Genomic DNA, 18,850 nt, shown 5'->3' with positions numbered 1-18,850 from the left:
ATACAATCTTGGTGCTTCAAAAGAGTTGATTTCCCAAAGCTGAGGAATATTCTGAGCAAAACTGATGGGAGAAAAACTTTAGACAGAAAAATGTGAATGAAAATTGGAAGCTGTTTAAGAAGAGTTTATTAAATGGCCAAAAATCTAATTCTACAATCCAAAAAGACAACATCTTCGGCTAAAAGCCCATCCTGATTCAGAGGCAAAGCGAAGGCAGCTACTTGAAATAAAACAGAAACATATAACACATGGAAAAATGGGGAAATAGACAGCAATCAATATAAGTTAGAAGTTATGGAGTGCAGAAAATTTATAAGGGAAGCTAAAGACATCAAGGAAAAAAATCCATGGGATAGGCCATTATTACATAGAGAGAAATCATTAATAATGATACAGAAAAGGCAGAAGTGATCAATAAATATCATTTGGAAAGAAGCAGAATGTTGTAGTCAGATGAAGTACTTTTCTACTCCATTAGTAACTAACAATGATATTAACTGGCATCTACGAAGGACAAACATTTTCAAATCAGCAGGCCTGAATAACTTGCACCCAAGAGTGCTAGAAAAGCTGGCTGAGGAGATCTCTGGCCAATATCAATATAGCACATTAAACGCATGAACTGGATAACTGAACTATCCTTCAAAAAAAAAAAAATTGTCAATGGGGAATCATCATTGAATTGAAGTGTTACTAGTGGGGTTCAACAGTGATCAGTATTCATCCACGCACTATGAAAACTTCATCAATGATCCTGAAGTAAAACCATGGCTGAAAACATTTGGGGATGACACACACATTGTTGGAGTGGTAAATAACAGAGAAGACACAGCCACCCTACAGAGTGATCTGGATTGCTTCATAACCAGGGCCCATTCAAACAAAATGTGTTTTAATACAGACAAATGCAAAGTTATGCATCTAGGAACAAGGAAAGCAGTGACTCTGAAAAGGATTGTGAGGTCATAATGGACAAGCAACTCCTCATGAACTTCTTGTGCAATGCCGGGCAAAAAGGGCGACCGCGATTCTTAGATGGATAGAAGGGAAGTAGGGTGGAAATTTTACCTTTGTATATGACATTGGTGAAACTGATACTGAAATATTGCGTGATGTCCATGTTTTAAAAAGGATACAGAAAAATCAGAAAGGGTGCAGAAAAAGGCCACAAAAACTTCGAGGGCTGGTAAAAAAAACACCTTACAGTGAGAGACTTAAAGAGCGCAATCTAACTTGATTACAGAGTGTAAGGAGAAAATACCAAGCACTCAAGAGCTCTTTAATTTAACAGGGAAAGGCAGAACAATGTCTGAAAGCCAAAGACAGACAAATTCAAACTAGAAATAAGGCACAATTTTTTTTATTTAAAAAAAAAAAGTGAGGGTGATTAACTACTGGAACAAACTCCCAAAAGAAGACCTCTCTTGGTGTCTTCAGATCTAGACTGAATGCCCTTCTGGAAGATATGCTTTCACCAAACACAAGTTTCTGGGCTCAATAAGGGGTAATGGAGAATTTTATGGCCTGCGATATACAGGAGTCAGATTAGGTGATCTAATGTTCCCTTCTGGCCTTAAACTCTATGTTTTTATTAATTTATACACACACACGGAAGAAAGGGGAAATTGATAGTAATGAATATAAATAAGAAGCTCAGAATTGTAGAAAATTGATATGGGAAGCCAAGGAACACACGTAGAAATCTATAGCCAGCAGGGTTAAGGACAATAAGGAGTTTTTAAAATATATTAGGAACAAAAAGAATCCTGACAATGGTATTGGTCCATTACTAAATGGAAACAGTAACATTATCAAAAATGACTGGTTTCAGAGTAGCAGCCTTGTTAGTTAGTTAGCTCACGAAAGCTTATGCTCAAATAAATTTGTTAATCTTTAAGGTGCCACAAGTACTCCTTCTTATTACCAATAATAATGAGGAAAAGGCAGAGTATTCAGAAAGTATTTGTGACAAAATATATCCCTGTATTCACACCCTAGACACTATTGTAATAATCTTTGTATAAAGTACACTTGTAAGGTATCATTTTTTAATATTCTGGTCAGCACTGTCCTGGTAAAATGTGTGTGGCAACACTGTGTGAAGTTATGACGCCCCTGTATGGTGTTATTAGCACTTGTTCCAAACCCCATAGCCCTGCCCAAACACAAGCTGGCAAACAGGTCTGTCCTAAGCAATGGAATGTGTACGCTGCTTCATTTTCATCTAAGCAGTAAACAGAGTCATTAAGCAGGAAGGGAAACAAAGAAAGCTGGCAGGGAACATCCTTCCACATAGACTCTGACTCCCCGTGCCCAGCAGGAAATGATTTTCAAGGGGGGGACAAACTTTAAAAAGGAGGGACACCCCCCTCCCGAAGGCCACCCCCCTCTCCCACTGCCCATTGCTTTCACTGCACCTAAAGAGATAAAGGAAGCAGATGTTGGACTCTGGAGGAGGGGTCCAGACCTCAGAGTTTCGTCAGCAAACTGCTGGAGCATGTGGTGAGAAACTTCGCTCTGAATCTCATGTAGTTTGTTAAGTTAGGCATTAGTAAGCGTTTAATCTTTATATTTCTAGTAACCATTTCTGACTTTTATGCCTCATTACTTGTATTCACTTAAAAGCTCTCTCTTTGCAGTTAATAAACTTGTTTTACTGTTTTATCTAATCCAGCGTGCTTGAACTAAGTGTCTGAATAACTACTTAAGATAATACACTGGCATATTATCCCATTAAAGGAATAACAGACAAAATATTTGTATTGTCCAGGAGAGGGCTGGCCAGTACAGGACATACATTTCTTGGGGGAAATCTGAGACTGGGGTTGTGCTGGGGTCACCCAAGGTCAGTGAGAGCTACAGTGTAAGCCAAGTGTGGCTGGCAGGCTGCAATTACACAGAGCCACTCACGGTGTGGCTTGCATGCTGAAGGCTGTTTGTGAGTGGCCCAGGTGGGAACTACTTCAGCAAGGCATTTTAAGGCACCCAAGGCTGCAGGGCAGGGGTCACACAGCCCCACACTGGTCTGGCCTGTACCCTGGTATGTCACAGTATTGCTGTTCTATAGCTGGGGTGGGAAAACAAATGGTGGTGGTGGTAACACTCTTTCCATTCCACTTGCATCTCTGGTGGATGTTAAACAGAAGCTACTAAAGTCAGACATTTTTAAAATCAGCAGGTCCAGATAACTTGCATCCAAGAGTTTTAAAAGAGCTGGATGAAGTGCCCACTGAACCGTTAATGCTGGTTTTCAGTAAGTCTTGGAGCACTGGGGTAGTTGTTCCCGAAGACTGGAAGAAGGCTAACATTGTGCCATGGTAATTATAGGCCTTTCTGCCTGACATCAACCCTGGGCAAGATAATGGAGCCACTGATACAGGCCTCGATTAATACTAAACTAAAGGAGGATAATGTAATTAATGCAAATCAACATGGGTTACGGCAAATAGATCTGTCATTAAAAAATGAACTTAGTTTGACATTACAAGTTTGGTTGATAAAGGTAGAAGTGTTGATGTAATATATTTGGTCTTCTGCAAGGAATTTGATGAGGCTTTGCACGTTTTCATTAAAAAACTAGAACTATATAAAATTAACATGGCACACGTTAAGTGGATTAAAAACTGGCTAACTGATAAGCCTCAAAATGTAACTGTAAATGGGGAATCATAAATTAAATGGGTGTCCCCTCAGGGGGGATTGGTTCTTGGCCCTAGGTTATTGAATACTTTTATCAATGACCTGGAAGAAAATGTAAGCTCATCAATGATAAAGTTGCAGATGATGCAAAAATTGGAGCAATGATAAATAATGACGAGGACAAGTCACTGAGAGTGATCTAGATCACTTGGTAAACTAGGCGCAATCAAACAATATGGGTTTTTATACAGTTAAATGTAAATATGTACATCTAGGAACAAAAAACGTCAGCCACATTTACAGAATGGATGACTCTATCCTGGGAAGCAGTGACTCTGAAAAGATTGGGGGTCATAGTGGACAATCAGCTGAACATGAACTCCTAATGGTCAAAACAGCTAATGCGATCCTGGAATGTTTAACCAGAGGAATCTCAAGGAGAAGTAGAGAAGTTATTTTACTTCTGAATTTGGCACTGGTGTGACTGTTGCTGGAATATTGTATCCAGTTCTGGTGCCCACAATTCAAAAACAATGTTGACAAATTGGAGAGGGTTCAGAGAAGAGCCACAAGAATGACTGAAGGATGAGAACATATGCCATGTAGTGACAGACTCAAATAGCTCAGTCTAATTAGCTCAACAAAGAGAAGCATAAGGGGTGACTTGATCACAGTCCACAAGTATCTACATGGGGAAAAAATATTTAATAGTGGGCTCTTCGATCTACCAGAGAAAGGTCTAACACAATCTAATGGCTGGAAGTTGAAGCTAGACAAATTCAGATTGGAAATAAGGTGTAAATTTTTAACAGTGCAAGTAATTAACTGTTGGAACAACTTACCAAAAGTCACGGTGAATTCTCCACCACTGAGAATTTTTAAATGAAGAATGGCTTTTTTTTTAAAAGATCTGCTCTGGAAGTTATTTGGGGACAGTTCTCTAGCCTGTGCTATACAAGAGGTCAGACTAGAGGATCACAATGGTCCGTTCAGACCTTGGAATCCATGGCAGAGCTGTTCCAATTACTCAGTCATGGGGCCACAATGGCAACTCACAAGGAACCCAAAGGATGCTCCTAACTGGCCCAGAATGGAACTTCTCTCTCCTTAAATATAGCAATGCGGGGACAGCACAAGTCCCAGTACATACCGTGGGCCGTCTGTTTGGATCAAAATAGAGCATTGCAGGCTGGGACCAGTAGTCTTTGGCCACATTACACAATATTTTCATGAAATTCCAGGGCAGCCAGGGGCCACACTGTGTGTTACCGGGAGATCGCTTTGGCTCAACAAGCATCCGTACAGCTTCATCTTGCTCCACCAGCTGAGGCCCTGAGCGCTGCCTGCCAGAGCCAGTACCTGAAAAGCCAAGCATCAGCCCATCCAGTCCCATGCTTCACCTGTGCCATTCGCTGTGCTTGGACTCTTGACTTGCTGTCGGTGGCGGACCCTGGTGCTGGGACTGTGGTCTCCATTCCCTGCGTTCTGTCTGGCTGCTCCAGCTGAATTTCTGTGTGTCCTGCGGGATAATGACACATAACAGGTCAGAGACCAGGCTGGCCTCAGAAGGAAACTCCTCACTTCCTTTTGCCTGGAACTGTGCTGAAGGCCACAGACTACCCCTCCCTCCAGGTGCACCCTGCCAGCCTTCCCAGTGAGTCCCACGCCATCGTGCTCCCCAGAGCACCTACCTAACTTCATACACCCTCTCTCCAGAACACCCAGCTCAGAGGCAGGCAGGCACACTGGTTCCAGACACACCTTGGCCACTCGTGCCCAAGTCCCAGCAATGGGGAGTCCAGGAGGAACAGCGTGTGGGCTTTGGTGCTGGGCATTAGGGCTCAGAGGTCTCAGTTCCACACGCCTCTGCTCACCTTGCACTAATGGGCGTATCAATGAATAGTCCAAGTCTCTTCTGAGAGACACTTGGTTATTTGGTACTTGGGAGCCCTACCACTCCTGCATTCGAATCAGATCTGGTCCCCAAGCCAGATCTAGACACAGGACTCTCCCTATCAGCGGCGGTCACATTTTAGAGCCAAGCTCACCTCTCCCCAGTCATGCAGCTCTCTCATGAAGTAACTCCCGAGGCTCAGTTCAGTGCACCTGTCCCTGTGGGCAAAATTCCCCCCTGCTATGCCTGAGACACTGCCGTTCCCAAAGAGTGTGTGGGCACGGCCAGCCAACTTCACTCACTGAGCAGCCTCCCACTCGAGGACTCCAGCCTCCAGCCCTTGCAGCCTAAGAAAACATGGCATGTCTCACAGTAAGGCTGAGCAGAGCAATTCAGGAGAACCTTAGCACCACACACCAGCCACAGGTGAGTAGGGAAGGGCAATGGGACATGGCAGCACTGGAATCACAGTACCAACCACTCCCCATGCAGGAGGGGACAGGCTGGCTGGGCGCTGGGGTCCTGGAAAGCTAGTTTCAGACACACTGGTCTCAGACAGGAGTTGTTGGCCATATTGAATTTCCAGGAAACAGGCAGGCGTAAGCCCACGCATGTCTAAAGGCCCCTCCCCCAGCCTTGCAGGAGGGACCATTAGACCTGGGATCCAACTAAACACAGGGGACAACTAAAGAATAACAGGGAAAGAAGTGGAGGTCACAGGTTCGGAACTAGGGATCCAGCGGGGGACACCGAGCAGAGAACCCTGGACAGTGCCCACTGCTCCTCAAAGCTGTCTAGGAAGCCAGCGGATGCCGCCCAGAGGAACTCTACTTGGATGCGTGAGACCAGGGAGGAGCAGAAATAGGCCCCCAGTCGCAGAGCACCCCCTCATCCAGCATCCTCCTCCTGGTGTTGAAGACGGCCACTTTGGCCAGGGCCAGGAGGAGGTCTCGCAACTTGGTGGGGCCATGGACAGGGTGTGAATATATGAAGAAGTCTGGGGAAAAGTGTAGCCAGAACCTCAGCAGGAGGTTCTGGAGGAGCCGGAATAGAGGCTGCAACTTGGTGCATTTCAGATAAGCTTGTGCCAGGTTCTCCCTCACACCACAAAAGGGGCAGGTATCGGAGATGGGGGTGAACCGTGCCAGGCACATGCCTGAGCTCACGGTTCCATGAAGGAGCCGCCAACCAACATCCCTGGTGGGCTGTGGGACGAGGGTGGAATAGAGTCTGACCCATCAGGGTTCCTCACCCTCTACAGGTGGTAAATAGTCCCACCATTTGGCATCGGGGCGGGACACGAGGGTCAGAAAGTGAAATGTGTGGAGCACAAGCATGTAAATGTGTTCCCTTGGCACGTTTCTGAAGCGAACTGGCTGCAGGGTGTGCAGCTGGCTCAGGTTATGGAGGGGAGGGAGCTGGGGGGCTCGCGGGACAGGGGCACGATGAAAAGGTCCGGAGGGCCTGGGGTGAGTGGGGAGCACCCTCTCCCAGTGCCCGCTCAAGGAAAACCCAAGAGGTGGGTGACAAGGCTACCCCCACCTCCTGGAGCACACACAGGGGGTCAGGAGGGTGGAGAGCCCCGTGCTACTGACCAAGCACTTGCAGATCCATCCAGTCCCCACTGTCATAATCCAGGAGATCTCTGATTCTGGTGGTTTGTGCCAGGACCAGTCTCCGGTGCACGGAGGGGGGACTCCGCCACCTGTACATGTAGGTTGGGGTTGTGTAGCAGGTGCTCCGCGAGGAGGTCCTCCCCCTCGGTGGCCACAATGGACCTAGTCGCAAAGAACAGCTTCCAGATCTGGAGAAGGTCCTGGTAGAAGACTGGCAGCTCAGAGAGGTCTCACAGAAGACTGCTCGGATGGAGAGAAAATAGCTGCCAGTCGTATCGGAGCCCTCGGAGGCGGCAGAGGAAGGTGTGCACCAACGTGCTCCTCACCGGAGTACCTGCACTGTAAAGGAGTCTCTGCAGGGCCTGGAAGTGGAAGACATGGACCTGGCTGTGGAGGCAGACCAGGCTCTGTCCTCCCTCCTTCAGGGGAAGACTCAGGACCCCTGCAGAGACCCAGTGCAGTCCTGGCCAGAAGAACTCCAGAGCTACCCTCTGGAGCTGGGCCGGGATCTCCGGGGCCGGGCTCAGGGTTGAGCTGGTGTCGGAGCATGGACAAGACCAGGTGGTTGAGCACTAGTGCCCTCCCTCACAGGGAGAGGCACCAAAGCAGTCCTGTCTCTGCAGCCGCTAACCCACCCTGGCATCCAAATCCTGCCAGTTCTCTGGCAGAGAAGGATGCATGGCGGAAAGGTAAATGCAGAGATAGAGCACTGGACCCACGCCCCACCAAGTGGCTTGAAGCACTGGTGGAGGGAGCTCATCTGCCACCTGTCCCTGACCATCGGGCCTGAGCTCTTGACTCAGTTGACCTGGGTGGAGGAGACCACCCAGCAGATGGCATGCTGACAGGCAGCCCAGCCCTGCAGCAGTGCTAAGTTGGGTTATGCCTATGCTTTTTAGAGCACAGCTGCCCAGCGTCACACAGCTCATGTGACACACACACACACACTTAAAAGCCCTGTGACACCTGCCTGCAGGCCATGCATTTGGCTGAGCTGTGGGCAGGAGATGCAGTTCCTCCTGCAGCAGCTGCTGGAGGTGGGTGACACCTGGCTTCAGGCACTCAGCCAGCATAGAGCCTGCCCCGGGGAGGGATGGGGGAGCCAGAGGCTGGGGTGACTCAATGGGGAAGGGAATTGGGCAGGATCTGAACAGGGATGAGAGAGGCTGCTACTGCCCCTGCTGCCCGCCCGCCCACTACCCCCTCTCTCAGGCTGCACCAGCCATGCAGGCTCTCTCTCAGATGGGAGAGGTCTGTGCTATGGATCTGAAACCCTGCTGACAGCTGATACAGGAAAAAACAATGACCTACAAGGAAAGACTGATAAACTGCGCTTGTTTAGTCTGGAGAAGGAGGGGTGGGGAGGGGAGCTAACAGCCTTCAAGTACGGAAAAGAGTGTTATAAAGAGGAGGGTGATAAATTGCTCTCCTGAACCACTGAGGACAGGACAAGATGCAATGGGCTTACATTGCAGCAAGGGAGATTCAGGTTGGACATCAGGAAAAACTTCCTGTCAGGATGGTTAAGCACTGGAACAAATTACCTAGGGAGGCTGCAGAATCTCTGTCATTGGAGATTTTTCAGAGCAGGTTAGACAAACACGAGCCAGGCACAGTCTAGATAATACTTAGCCCTGCCTCAGCACAGGGGCTAGAAAACCTCTCGGGGTCCTTCCAAGTCCCACATTTCTATGAGTCTAATGTGTGACTATGGAGTTCAAGACTATCCTAACATATACGCATGCGAGGGAGTGTTAAGGGAACACTGGGAACCTTCATTCTGGCTTTTCCTAACTGTTGAGGGCTTGACTTTGCAACCTTAACATTCTTCTAACTACACTGGTTTTTAATGTGACATTTATATAGGACCCCCTCTGATTTTCACACTTGTTGGGGCATTAGACACCTCAGGGCATTGCTGATGGCTTACAAAGCTTTCACCTATCGGTCTTCATCCTGAACCCAGCGCAGCTCTCTGCCCATTTTATACTACTGGGATTGTACGGCTGCCAACCACTGGTAGCTGAGAGCCTTCCACATGACATGGATTGCAACAGTGAGCGCTCCACCAGGCTCCCTGAGCTCTTGGGCATTCTCCATTTCTGGAGGAAAGTCCTGCTTGGGGGAGGGGTTTTAGAGTTCAGCCACGCCCCCTGCAGTTGTTAGGGTGAAGTGGCAATGCTGTGAGGGCCACGCAAAGGATGGAAAGGGGTTTTCAAAGAGGAAGGTTTTGCAGTGTTTCCTACAGACAGACCCTGGACTTGCCTGAGCTCAGGTTAGCTCAGCCAGGATGAAAAGCTGTTCCCATCTAATGGATGTTTGGGGCCCCTCTGTAAGAGGAGTTTGGTGGGTCTCAGGTCCTGAGAAGGCACTGCCTTGTTACTGCAAGTGGCCCTCCCCCCAGGATGGGCCATGCTGCAGGGCAGCGCGCACATGAAGCTTACCCTGCTCTGGCTCTGTAAATACACGCCAGGCTTCATTCTCTAGGGCTGCCAGCGGATGTTTCACCCACAGTAAAACCACTCATTTAAGATCAAGTTAGGGGCATATGCAAATTATTTGTAAATATGCAAATTATCTTATTTTACATAACTTTCATAAAACCCATTACACTTGGCAGCTATGTTTGGGGGCAGCAGTTAATTTTCAGGCTGATCCATGTCTACCCAAAGGTTATTTGAAGCCCCTAGCCCTCAACCCCAAGTTAGCACCAACATTAACATTGACTGGAGGAAATGGGGGGGCTCTTACACATGGCTGGTCAACTCCCAGGCACAGAGTCCTTCCCTCTGCTCTCAGCACAGACCCCTGAAGAATAGCCTGTCTTCTTTATTCCACACAAATCAAGGGGTTAAAATCTCATGCACAAGCAAAGAGGCCATGCACACCAGGAGGGCCAGCAGGAGCCAGAGCCTTGGGAATACTTCCATACAGCCTGCTCCTTCCAGAACTCACAGGATCACCCCACTCCTTAGCGGAGGGCTGTGATACACCTAAGCCATCAACCTCTGCCTTCTAGCCAACACTCCCCTCCTCATGAATTAACATGCATTGGCAGCATCATTTCAGTGAGGTGTACAGAGCTGGAGATCTGGAGAAGAGGCCTGTCGACAGAGCAGGGCACACTAGCTGCCCTTGAATCTAGGCACACCCCTTGACTGAGACCAGGACAGTGGCACGAGGGCTGAAGGTCAGGAGATCGCAGGGACAGGGCAGCAGAGCTAAGGAGGAAGCCAGTCTCTCAGTGGAACAATGCCTCTGCTAGCCAGCCAAGAAATGGGTGTGCCACAAAGCCACAGATCTGTCTCCAACTCTGCCCAGGCTCCTGGGTGAGCAAGGGACTGGAGTCAGGTCTCACAGGTTCTATTACTGTCTCCACTCCTAGCTTGCTGTGTGACCTCGGGCAAGTCCTGTCTACACTACAACTTGCAACAGGGATCTGGTCACAGGCACGCACACACACACGCACACACACACACAGTTCCTGCTTCACTTTGTGTCTACAGTGCAGCTCTCCTGCCATCACATCCGCTGTGCTGCCTGACCCCTTGGGTGTCACTGCATTCTGAGCACATCCCTCAGCAGGACAGTGGCCAGGGCACAATGCAGAGTGCCCAGGACCAAGGGGCCCAATCCCCCGGGGGCCTTTGGGTGCTACCATAATAGAAATAGAACACTAATCAACGTACATGGAGCAGCAGCAGGATGCAGAGCTATGTACCCTGGGCTCTCTGGCTGCACAGAGCGGGGAGGAAGGGGGAACCAGCCAAAGCAGTTACACAAACATGATTAGGGAATCCGGTCTGTACTGACCTGGCTACGGGGGGAGAGACCCATGTGCCAGCTGAGGCCTCCAGCAGGAGCAAAACGCTGGCAGCTGCCATGGTTCCTACGCAAGCTTTAACCCTGGGCCGCACTGACACAATCCAAGTTTCGAGCCAGCTCTGCTGGCAACTGGTGGCAAACTGGGTCCCCGATTCTAGATGCATGGTCCCTTCACTGCTCTGTGCCCCAGCAGAGCACGGAGACCCTCAGGAAAAGGAACCGCTTCACCCTTGCTGGCTGAAGACCATGTCTGAGCAGGGTGGGGCAGAGCTCAGGGCCGGCTGGTAGGGGAGTTGGATCACAGCCACCAAAAAACAGAGCCCTTTCTGGGGCAAGGAGCAGCCTGGAAGGCTCTGGTGGCCACAGAAGATACGTCTGTTTAAGGCTGGGGAGTGAGGAGAGGGAAACGGGAATCACTGACTCATGGAAATAACCTGGCATTCAGATGATGTTCCAAGTGGGCTTTTTACACTAGCTCTGTAAATGAGGGCAGGGAGAACCCTTCAGGCAGAGAACAGCCAGGACTCTCCCCCACCTGGCTCGAGCAGCTCAGGACCATAGGGCAGAGCACTGCTTCCAAATGAGCCCTGCTGAAGCAGCCCCTTCTGCAGGGAGAGGGGGGGAGCACCGACAGGAAAGAGTCCAGACAAGCTATCACCTTAAAAGGGCAAAACCCTCCCGCTGTCCCTGCAGTTCAGGACTCTGCCCAGAGCTGGGATCGGGGAGGAAAAGGCAGCTTGGCAGCCACAGGGCCACAACATCTATTGTGCCCCACACGAGGGCTGACAAGCCCACAATTGCTTCCAGTTGCTCAGTTCTTGCTCCCCGTAGGGAGCAGCCGAGCGTGACCCTGGGACAGGGAGGGAACGTGGGCAATAGCAGAAGCTGATTGCTACAGAGAAATCAGCCACTGACAAGAGCAGCTGGCTCTGTTCAGCAGCCGGATGGGTCGGCATGCGAGCAGGAGCAGCTAGGCCTGTTTCTGTCTAGTCACAATTCCTCCCATGGGGCAGCCCTAGAGAAACAGCCTTGGCTCTGGCCACAGTTCTCATTATAACCCTCCCAACGCACACATACCCCGTTAAACCGCTCAAGTCCAAACCCTGGTTGAGGCAAGGCCTGAGCTCAGGGCCTGGGCTCTGCTGCAGTGAGGGCCAGTTGTAAAGGGCTAAAGACCAAACCCACTGCACTCAACACACTGTGGGGAGATCTCTGGCCCCAAGAGGAACATTCTCCCTGCTCCCTCCAGGCGAGTCAATGCCTCTCCCCGCAGTCTCTTGGAAAGGAGCTTCCCTTCTGAAGCCAGGTGGCAGTGAGGACAAGGGACATGGTCTACCCAAAGCTAACGGCAAAGCCTGTGCTGACAGCCCAGCTACCAGGTGCTCCAGCTGGGGGAAGGGAGGTGGCGGTGCTCCCCACCCAGGCTGGACCCCATCGGAGCAGGCAGCTTCAGGCACATGCTGGGCCCTTCTCAATACAGACAAGCTAGAAGCAGCCCAGAGAGATTTTAGAAACCAAAACAGGATGTTTCCAGGCTGCCAGAAGGCCACACAGGGTTACCAGGCCCGAATTAGCCAGCCTGCCAGCCCAGGCCTCCTACGAGCGCTCCCGCATGGGCACTGTCTTTTAATAGAGGCCTGGAAACAAACAGAGCATGGCCACGTGGTGAAGACGCAGCTGGGAACCAAAACTTAAAATAGGAGCAGGAAAAAGCAAGGCAGAGCTCGATGGGAATGGACTCTCGGAGCCTTGCCAGCACCCAGGGGAGGAGAGCCAAAGCTGGGCTGAATCAGGAATGCATTCAGACACCCTGTCTCATGAGGAGCTGCGGGAGGCTCTCGCCCCTTCTGTGCAAACCCAAGTCGACCAGAGCTCAGGAGAGCAGGGGCAGCAGACTCAGCCAAAACAGAATACTGCCAGCCCCCAGACAGAGCCCCGGCCTTCGCCCGCTCTGCAAGGGCAGGGGCAGGCCCAGAGAAGGACTCAGTCCCTGAGCTTGTGTCTAGGCCCCTCTATTAAACCCACTCAGTGGGTTTCATCTCCTCCAAGCACATGGTCATTTCACCCCCTCTGAATGTGGTCACAAACCCATGGCCCCAGCACAGGGACTGCAGGGTGACCTACTAAAGCCCAACACAGGAGACACTCGTGCGGTAAGAGGGTGCAGCTGAATGGGAGAAGGCAGAATGCGCCCCGGGCATGAGGCACATGAGACCAGGACGGCTTGAGTGACCTGGTGTCCGGGCAGCTCTGGAGAACATGCTATGGGGGCCCCCAGAGCCATTAGCCACAAGGTGAAATGCACAGCTGAGAAATTCCTCTGGTCTCCGTGAAAGCGCGGGGGAGGATGTGACAGAGGCAGAGGCTTCCCCATCTGTTTGTAGGACAGAGAGAAGCACATTGCATGTAGCAGCATCACGAAGTGAGGAGAAGGGAAACCGCCTCCCCCATCCTGAGAGGACTGGGAAAGGATGCCGGGTGCACAGGCTCTCCAGCCTCCCTCGCACGGACCCTCACACTGAGGGCGGCACCGGGCAGAGCATGCATGGATGGAGCAGCAGGGCCAGAGACATTAAGTGCTGCAAACGCACCAACCTCCTCCACACTAGATTTCTACGGCCCCTTCCCCCACCACCCCCAATACAGGGGTTCCCCTGCCCTGGGATTGGCGCTATGGGGAGCCTGCGCACAGCCTGTTCCCTGGCTCCAGCACCACATTCATCGTATCTGCTCAGAGCCAGCTTAATCGGCATGGCGCTGAGGATAGCAGCTGGAGCTGAACCGCTGCCCACCTGAGGGCTCCCACCAGTGCTAGCAGGGGACAGCCAGTTGGTGGTGTAGACAAGGCTGCTATTAGACTTGCCACTCGTCCTCCCAAGCGGCCATGCCCAGAAACCGCCTCCGCAGCCCTTTGCAAATTGCTCTAAACCTCCAGCTCTCAGGTTAGCCCAAGTCTCAGCTGTTGGAACAAATGAAGGCAAAATGTCCTGGCCTTGGAAGGTTTCATAGCTTGCAGAATTGCTCCCAGCCCAGCCAGGGCCGCAGGAGAGCACTGCTCACAAGCCAGATCAGCAGGCTGGCCCAGCGATGCAGGTTTGAGGCTGTCAGCACACTCCCAGCCCAGAAGCCACATGAGGTTGTGTGGTGGCAGGATCTGGAGGAGAGTCTAAGGTTCGTTAGGCTGGCCTTTTCCCTAGATTTGCTAGTGGCCCCTGATGGGGCTCCCAGCCTGCCCTTTGGAGACCCTTCCACAGCCTTGCAAAGCTCACACGCAGCAAGCCTTCCTGACACTCACCTCACCTCCACCCGACTTCTCCTGACCGCCCCGCCTCACACCAGCCTCCCCACTGCAGAGCCACGCACACCTTTCACACCTCTCTCCTCCAGCCCCTGACCATCCTCAGTGCTCTTCTCGCAACTCCCTCCAGTCACTGCTGTCTGTCTGAACGGGAGATGCTCAGCTTTGAATGCTATACCCTGCTGCTGCTGCCCATAGCCTATCGTCCCCCTGCTCCAGGACCTCAGCCTCGAGCTCAAAGCTCTGCTGGGCATTTCTGCTATCATATCCCACTGCAAGTCCTGATCTGTAAGGTGCTGGGGCCATGAGTTCTGTGTAGAACTCAGCCCAAGGGAGGCTAGACAACATTTAAGGGCGAGTGACCAGTGGCTTTGACTCTAGATTACCTGAGCAATAAACGGCCTCACAAGAAGATTCTTGCCCATCACTAATCAGAGAGCAAGACGTCAGCCCTTGTAAAGCAGGTATAGCAAAACCTGCGCCTAGCTTGGAGAAGCCCTTCAGAGCACCAGAACTCGTGACATGTCCACGACCAGATTACATCACGTACCATCTCGCAATCTGCAGCCTCCTGCCCCTGCAATACGCCAAGCAGCAACAGCGACGGACTCCCCCACCCCACCTCTGCCCCTCGCTCACAGCTCACAAGGTTTGTAGCCGCTCCCCCACACCCAGGACACCAGCTTTCCGAGCCAGCGCAAATGACTGGCTCTTTATTCTCTCTTCACACAGTTAACTGTGGAATTTTACATCCTATCCCCAAGTTTACCAGCAAATCTCAGGACACCATTTGTGCTGGGGAAGAAAAGGAAGCCCTGACCAAGCAGTTTCCCTTGAGAAGACAGGGCAGAAATTGTTGAGGAGCAAAGACTAACCCTTTTATTCCCATCCCATCTTTAAGGGAGGCCTCCAGCCCATGGAAAGAACACTCAACACATAAACAGAGCCTTTCCCACTGTGGACTCCCAGCCTGCTCTCACACGCACACAGGAATCACTCTCCGCCATGGAAAGGCGGCCATCTCTGAGGTGGAACACACCAGGCAGCAATACTGAACAAAAAGGTGGGGAGAGAAATAAAAACAGCCCAGAAGTCACTGCCGGGGTGCTGGGTGAAGTCGGGGCACTGGCATGTTCACCACTGCAGAGAGGACGCTTTACCTGGTGTGGCTGGAGCCAACAGTTCTCTGCCCAGGGATCAGGCCCTGTGTCCTAGCTGGTGTAGAGGAGAGAGTGGCCAACCTGGAGGTGCACATTTATTCTCCATAGCCCTAGGGCGGCTGTTCTGGAGGGCTGGTGAGCCCTGGGGCATGGTGCACTGGGCCACTGACTCTCCAGGCAGCTTGCCTGTGCTCACCTGAGTGCCTTTCTCAAAGGCTGCAAGCAGGAGATGTCGCCACGTCTGTGGACATCCAAGCTCAGCAGGCTTGAAGTACGCTGGCTTGCGTGAAGCTGTTTGCACTCCAGAATCTGGCTCAGGCTCCCAGGGAGGCCAGGCCCCTGACACCTCAGCAGCGTTCGACTTATTGCTGCTCACTGCCCCCGCCAGACAGATGCAAATGGTCTCCTTGCCCAGACGGGAGCCAGTAGCCTCCAGCACCATCCGGGGTGGGTACAGCCGGCTCTCCCACAGGCAGCTATGTGGCACCTTTGCCATTTCTGCCCATCCTACTCTGTTGATCAGAGTCTCTCCCCACACCTGCCACAGGGCAAAGCCCAGTGATCAGGGTGTCAGGTTTGGCCAGAAACAGTCAGATCTATGCGAGGTTAAGAGCTCCTGAGCCAGGTGGATAAGCTCCAGCAGAGCTGCTCTCAGCTTTATCACTGCCCTTCTGCCCCTTTCCAGGGTCTCCTGCCTCTCGCAGCTCATCTCCCTGTGACTCACACACAGGGGCCACTCTAAATCTGTGGGGGTCATAGGGATATTTCAGATCCCAGGGCTTTTCAGGGGCTCCCTGTGGGTCCAGCCAACTCCTGGCCATACTGGGTCAGACCAGTAGTCCATCTAGCCCAGTATCCTGTCTTCTGACAGTGGCCAGTGCCAGGTGCCCCACAGGGAATGAACAGAACAGGTAACCATCAAGTGATCCGTCCCGTCATCCAGTCCCAGCATCCGGCAGTCAGAGGTTTAGAGATACCTAGAGCATGGGGTTGTGTCCCTGACCATCTGGGCTAATAGCCATTGATGGACCAATCCTCCATGAACATAGCTAATTCCTTTTGAACCCCATTATAGTTTTGTCCTTCACAAAATCCCCTGGCAATGAGTTCCACAGGTTGTCCATGCGCTGTGTGAAGAAGTACTTCCTTTTGTTTGTTTTAAACCTGCTGCCTGTTAATTTATTGGGTGACCTCTGGTTCATGTGTCACAGTAAGAGGTAAATAATACTTTGCCATTAACTTTCTCCACACCAGTCATAATTTTATAGACCTCTGTCATATCCCCCATTGGTCGTCTCTTTCCAAGATGAAGAGCACCAGACTTTATAATCTCTCCTCATGCAGAAGCTGGTCCATACCCCTACTCATTTCTGTTGCCCTTCTCTGTCCTTTTTCCAATTTTAAGATATGTTTCTAGCGGCGCGACCAGCACTGCACGTACTAGTCAAGATGTGGGAGTACCAGGGATTTATCTAGCGGCATTATGATATTGTCTGCCTTAGCCCCTTCCTGATGGCTCGTACCATTCTGTTAGGGTTTTGACTGGCACTGCACAGGGAGCAGATGTGCTCAGAGAACTACCCCCGGTGACCCCAAGAGCTCTTTCTACACTGACAGCGTGGGCAGCAAGGTTCCACGTGAGAACCCAAAGGCATTCTCCCGCTCCCCTCTGGGGCCGCACAGCAGTGGTTGTAGGGCCACTTGGCCTGCTCCTCTCTGGGCCCATTGCAGAGTGTTTCCTTTCCCCTCAAAAGAGAGCTAGGCTGGGGGTTGGCCTGCGACAGCCAGAGCAGTTTCCCTCAGCTGGAGTGATGTGTGTGTGGAGGGAGCCTGGCATTTCCCTTTGAATCCAGCAGCGTGTGTAACTGGATAAACCCATGCAAGCCCAGCTTGCAGGGGCTCCCTCCGAACAGCTCCTGAGGCTTGGATAGCCCCAGCCGCTGCCTTGATTAAAGCGGCAGCAGGCTCCTGTGCCGGGGGAGGAAGCAGGCTGCCCACACCGGGTGCGGCCTGCGTGGGAGCGTCAGAATATGCAGGGAGGGCAAGAGAGGCAAAGCGACCAGGGCAGAAGGTGGGAAAGCAGCTACTCATTTCCTTTGGAAGTGTACTGCTACGGCACTGGGCCATCCTCTCCCTGGCTTGGGGCCACATCCTGGCCTTCTGGAGCTGCATTAAATGGGGAGAAGCTGCTCACTTTGGAGCTGTGGTTACTGGGAGATGTGTCACACTGTCAACATGGGGTTGGATTTAACATCTATGTAGATTTGTAGCTGATGGCCGGCAGCCAGCAGCTCCTACAGATGTTCTGCTTACAGGCCTGCGTCTTCAAAAAAAGAGAATCCCAGCACTTCCCACCAGGGCAGCTGAGACATTAGGGTGGTGCTGTTCTGTCTACATGGGCCAGCAGATCCTGCACATGGAAGTGCATGGCTTCTGAAAGGAATTATGGTGGTGCTGGGCTCTTCGCTCCTTCAGGGCAGGCTCCTCTCTTCCTTCTCCATGTGCTGAGTACATATGGGCTCCAAGGAGTGGTGAGGAGGGTGCTCTCACCTCTGCCATTGCCCCTTCCCATGAAGGTGGAGCAATTCCAGAGTCCTGCCTGGAGTGAAAGCTTTAGGGGCTGGGCTCCATATCCAGGGACACAAGGCTGGATGCTAAGGTGCTGATCATGGTCTTCAGTTTGATGCTCTTCTGTCAGGGCTGCAGGCCACTCGACTCTGGATGGCCAGGCCTCAGACCTGGGTTGGCTGTGTGTTTAGCACCCTGGCGTGGGTGGTCCATCCCGGTTAGTAGGGGGCAGTGCCGCCTTAAGGTGAGTCTAGAGCTGGGAAGTGAGTCTGGTGGCTGCATGTGCCTGCCTAGTGCTGAATTCCATTAGCTGCGTGTACACGATTCTCCTCTTCCTGTCTGCGTGGCCTGCCCAGCATGTAGATAGGAGACCTCCAAAGGTGCTGAAGTGGTATGAGCAATTCAGCCAGCAGGATTGGGGGCGGGGGAAGGCTGTGCTGCTGGCTTTGCCCTCTGTTCTCATGAGAGATCCCTCGTGCAAGCTGGGGTATTTACTGCCCAAATTCCAGCTTGGATAACTGAGTTCTGCCTCCCTACAATTCAGTCTCAGCTAGATGCAGGGCTGGTTAGTGCTGATGGCACTGGACCATGCCGAGCAACACAAGACACTGGCCGCTGGCTACAGGCTGGGGTGTGGCTGAGCCGAGCCCACTCCTGGGCTATGGGTGTTACTGCTGCTCCAGACAAGGAAACCTTGTCGGCCAAGGGGAGGACTCAGACTGTGCCGTTTTGGGGCTGGGTGAAGCTGTCCCATCGAGTTACACTGCAGCAGGGGGTGTGGCTCGGCTGAACAACAGGCTGGGATGAAGGGGCCTCCAAGAGAAGACACTGCTCAGGAGCGGGTTTGGAA

At 51.7% G+C, this 18,850-nt stretch overlaps 1 protein-coding gene across 3 annotated transcripts in view; it reads right to left on the bottom strand.

The window, feature by feature from the left end:
• WWP2 (WW domain containing E3 ubiquitin protein ligase 2) overlaps positions 1 to 18,850 on the bottom strand; it is a 93,635-nt gene that overhangs the window by 43,025 nt on the left and 31,760 nt on the right. For all 3 annotated transcript variants that reach the window (XM_073308344.2, XM_073308346.2, XM_073308347.2), the window contains one exon: positions 5,040 to 5,158. In XM_073308344.2, the coding sequence (XP_073164445.1) occupies positions 5,040 to 5,158 (119 nt within the window). The remainder of the gene's footprint in view (positions 1 to 5,039; positions 5,159 to 18,850) is intronic.

The sequence above is a fragment of the Lepidochelys kempii genome, chromosome 12 (assembly GCF_965140285.1).
Source record: "Lepidochelys kempii isolate rLepKem1 chromosome 12, rLepKem1.hap1, whole genome shotgun sequence".
Classification (NCBI taxonomy): Eukaryota; Metazoa; Chordata; order Testudines; family Cheloniidae; genus Lepidochelys; species Lepidochelys kempii.
Note: the sequence above shows the minus strand (reverse complement) of the source record. Positions and strands in the feature narration are given on the sequence as shown.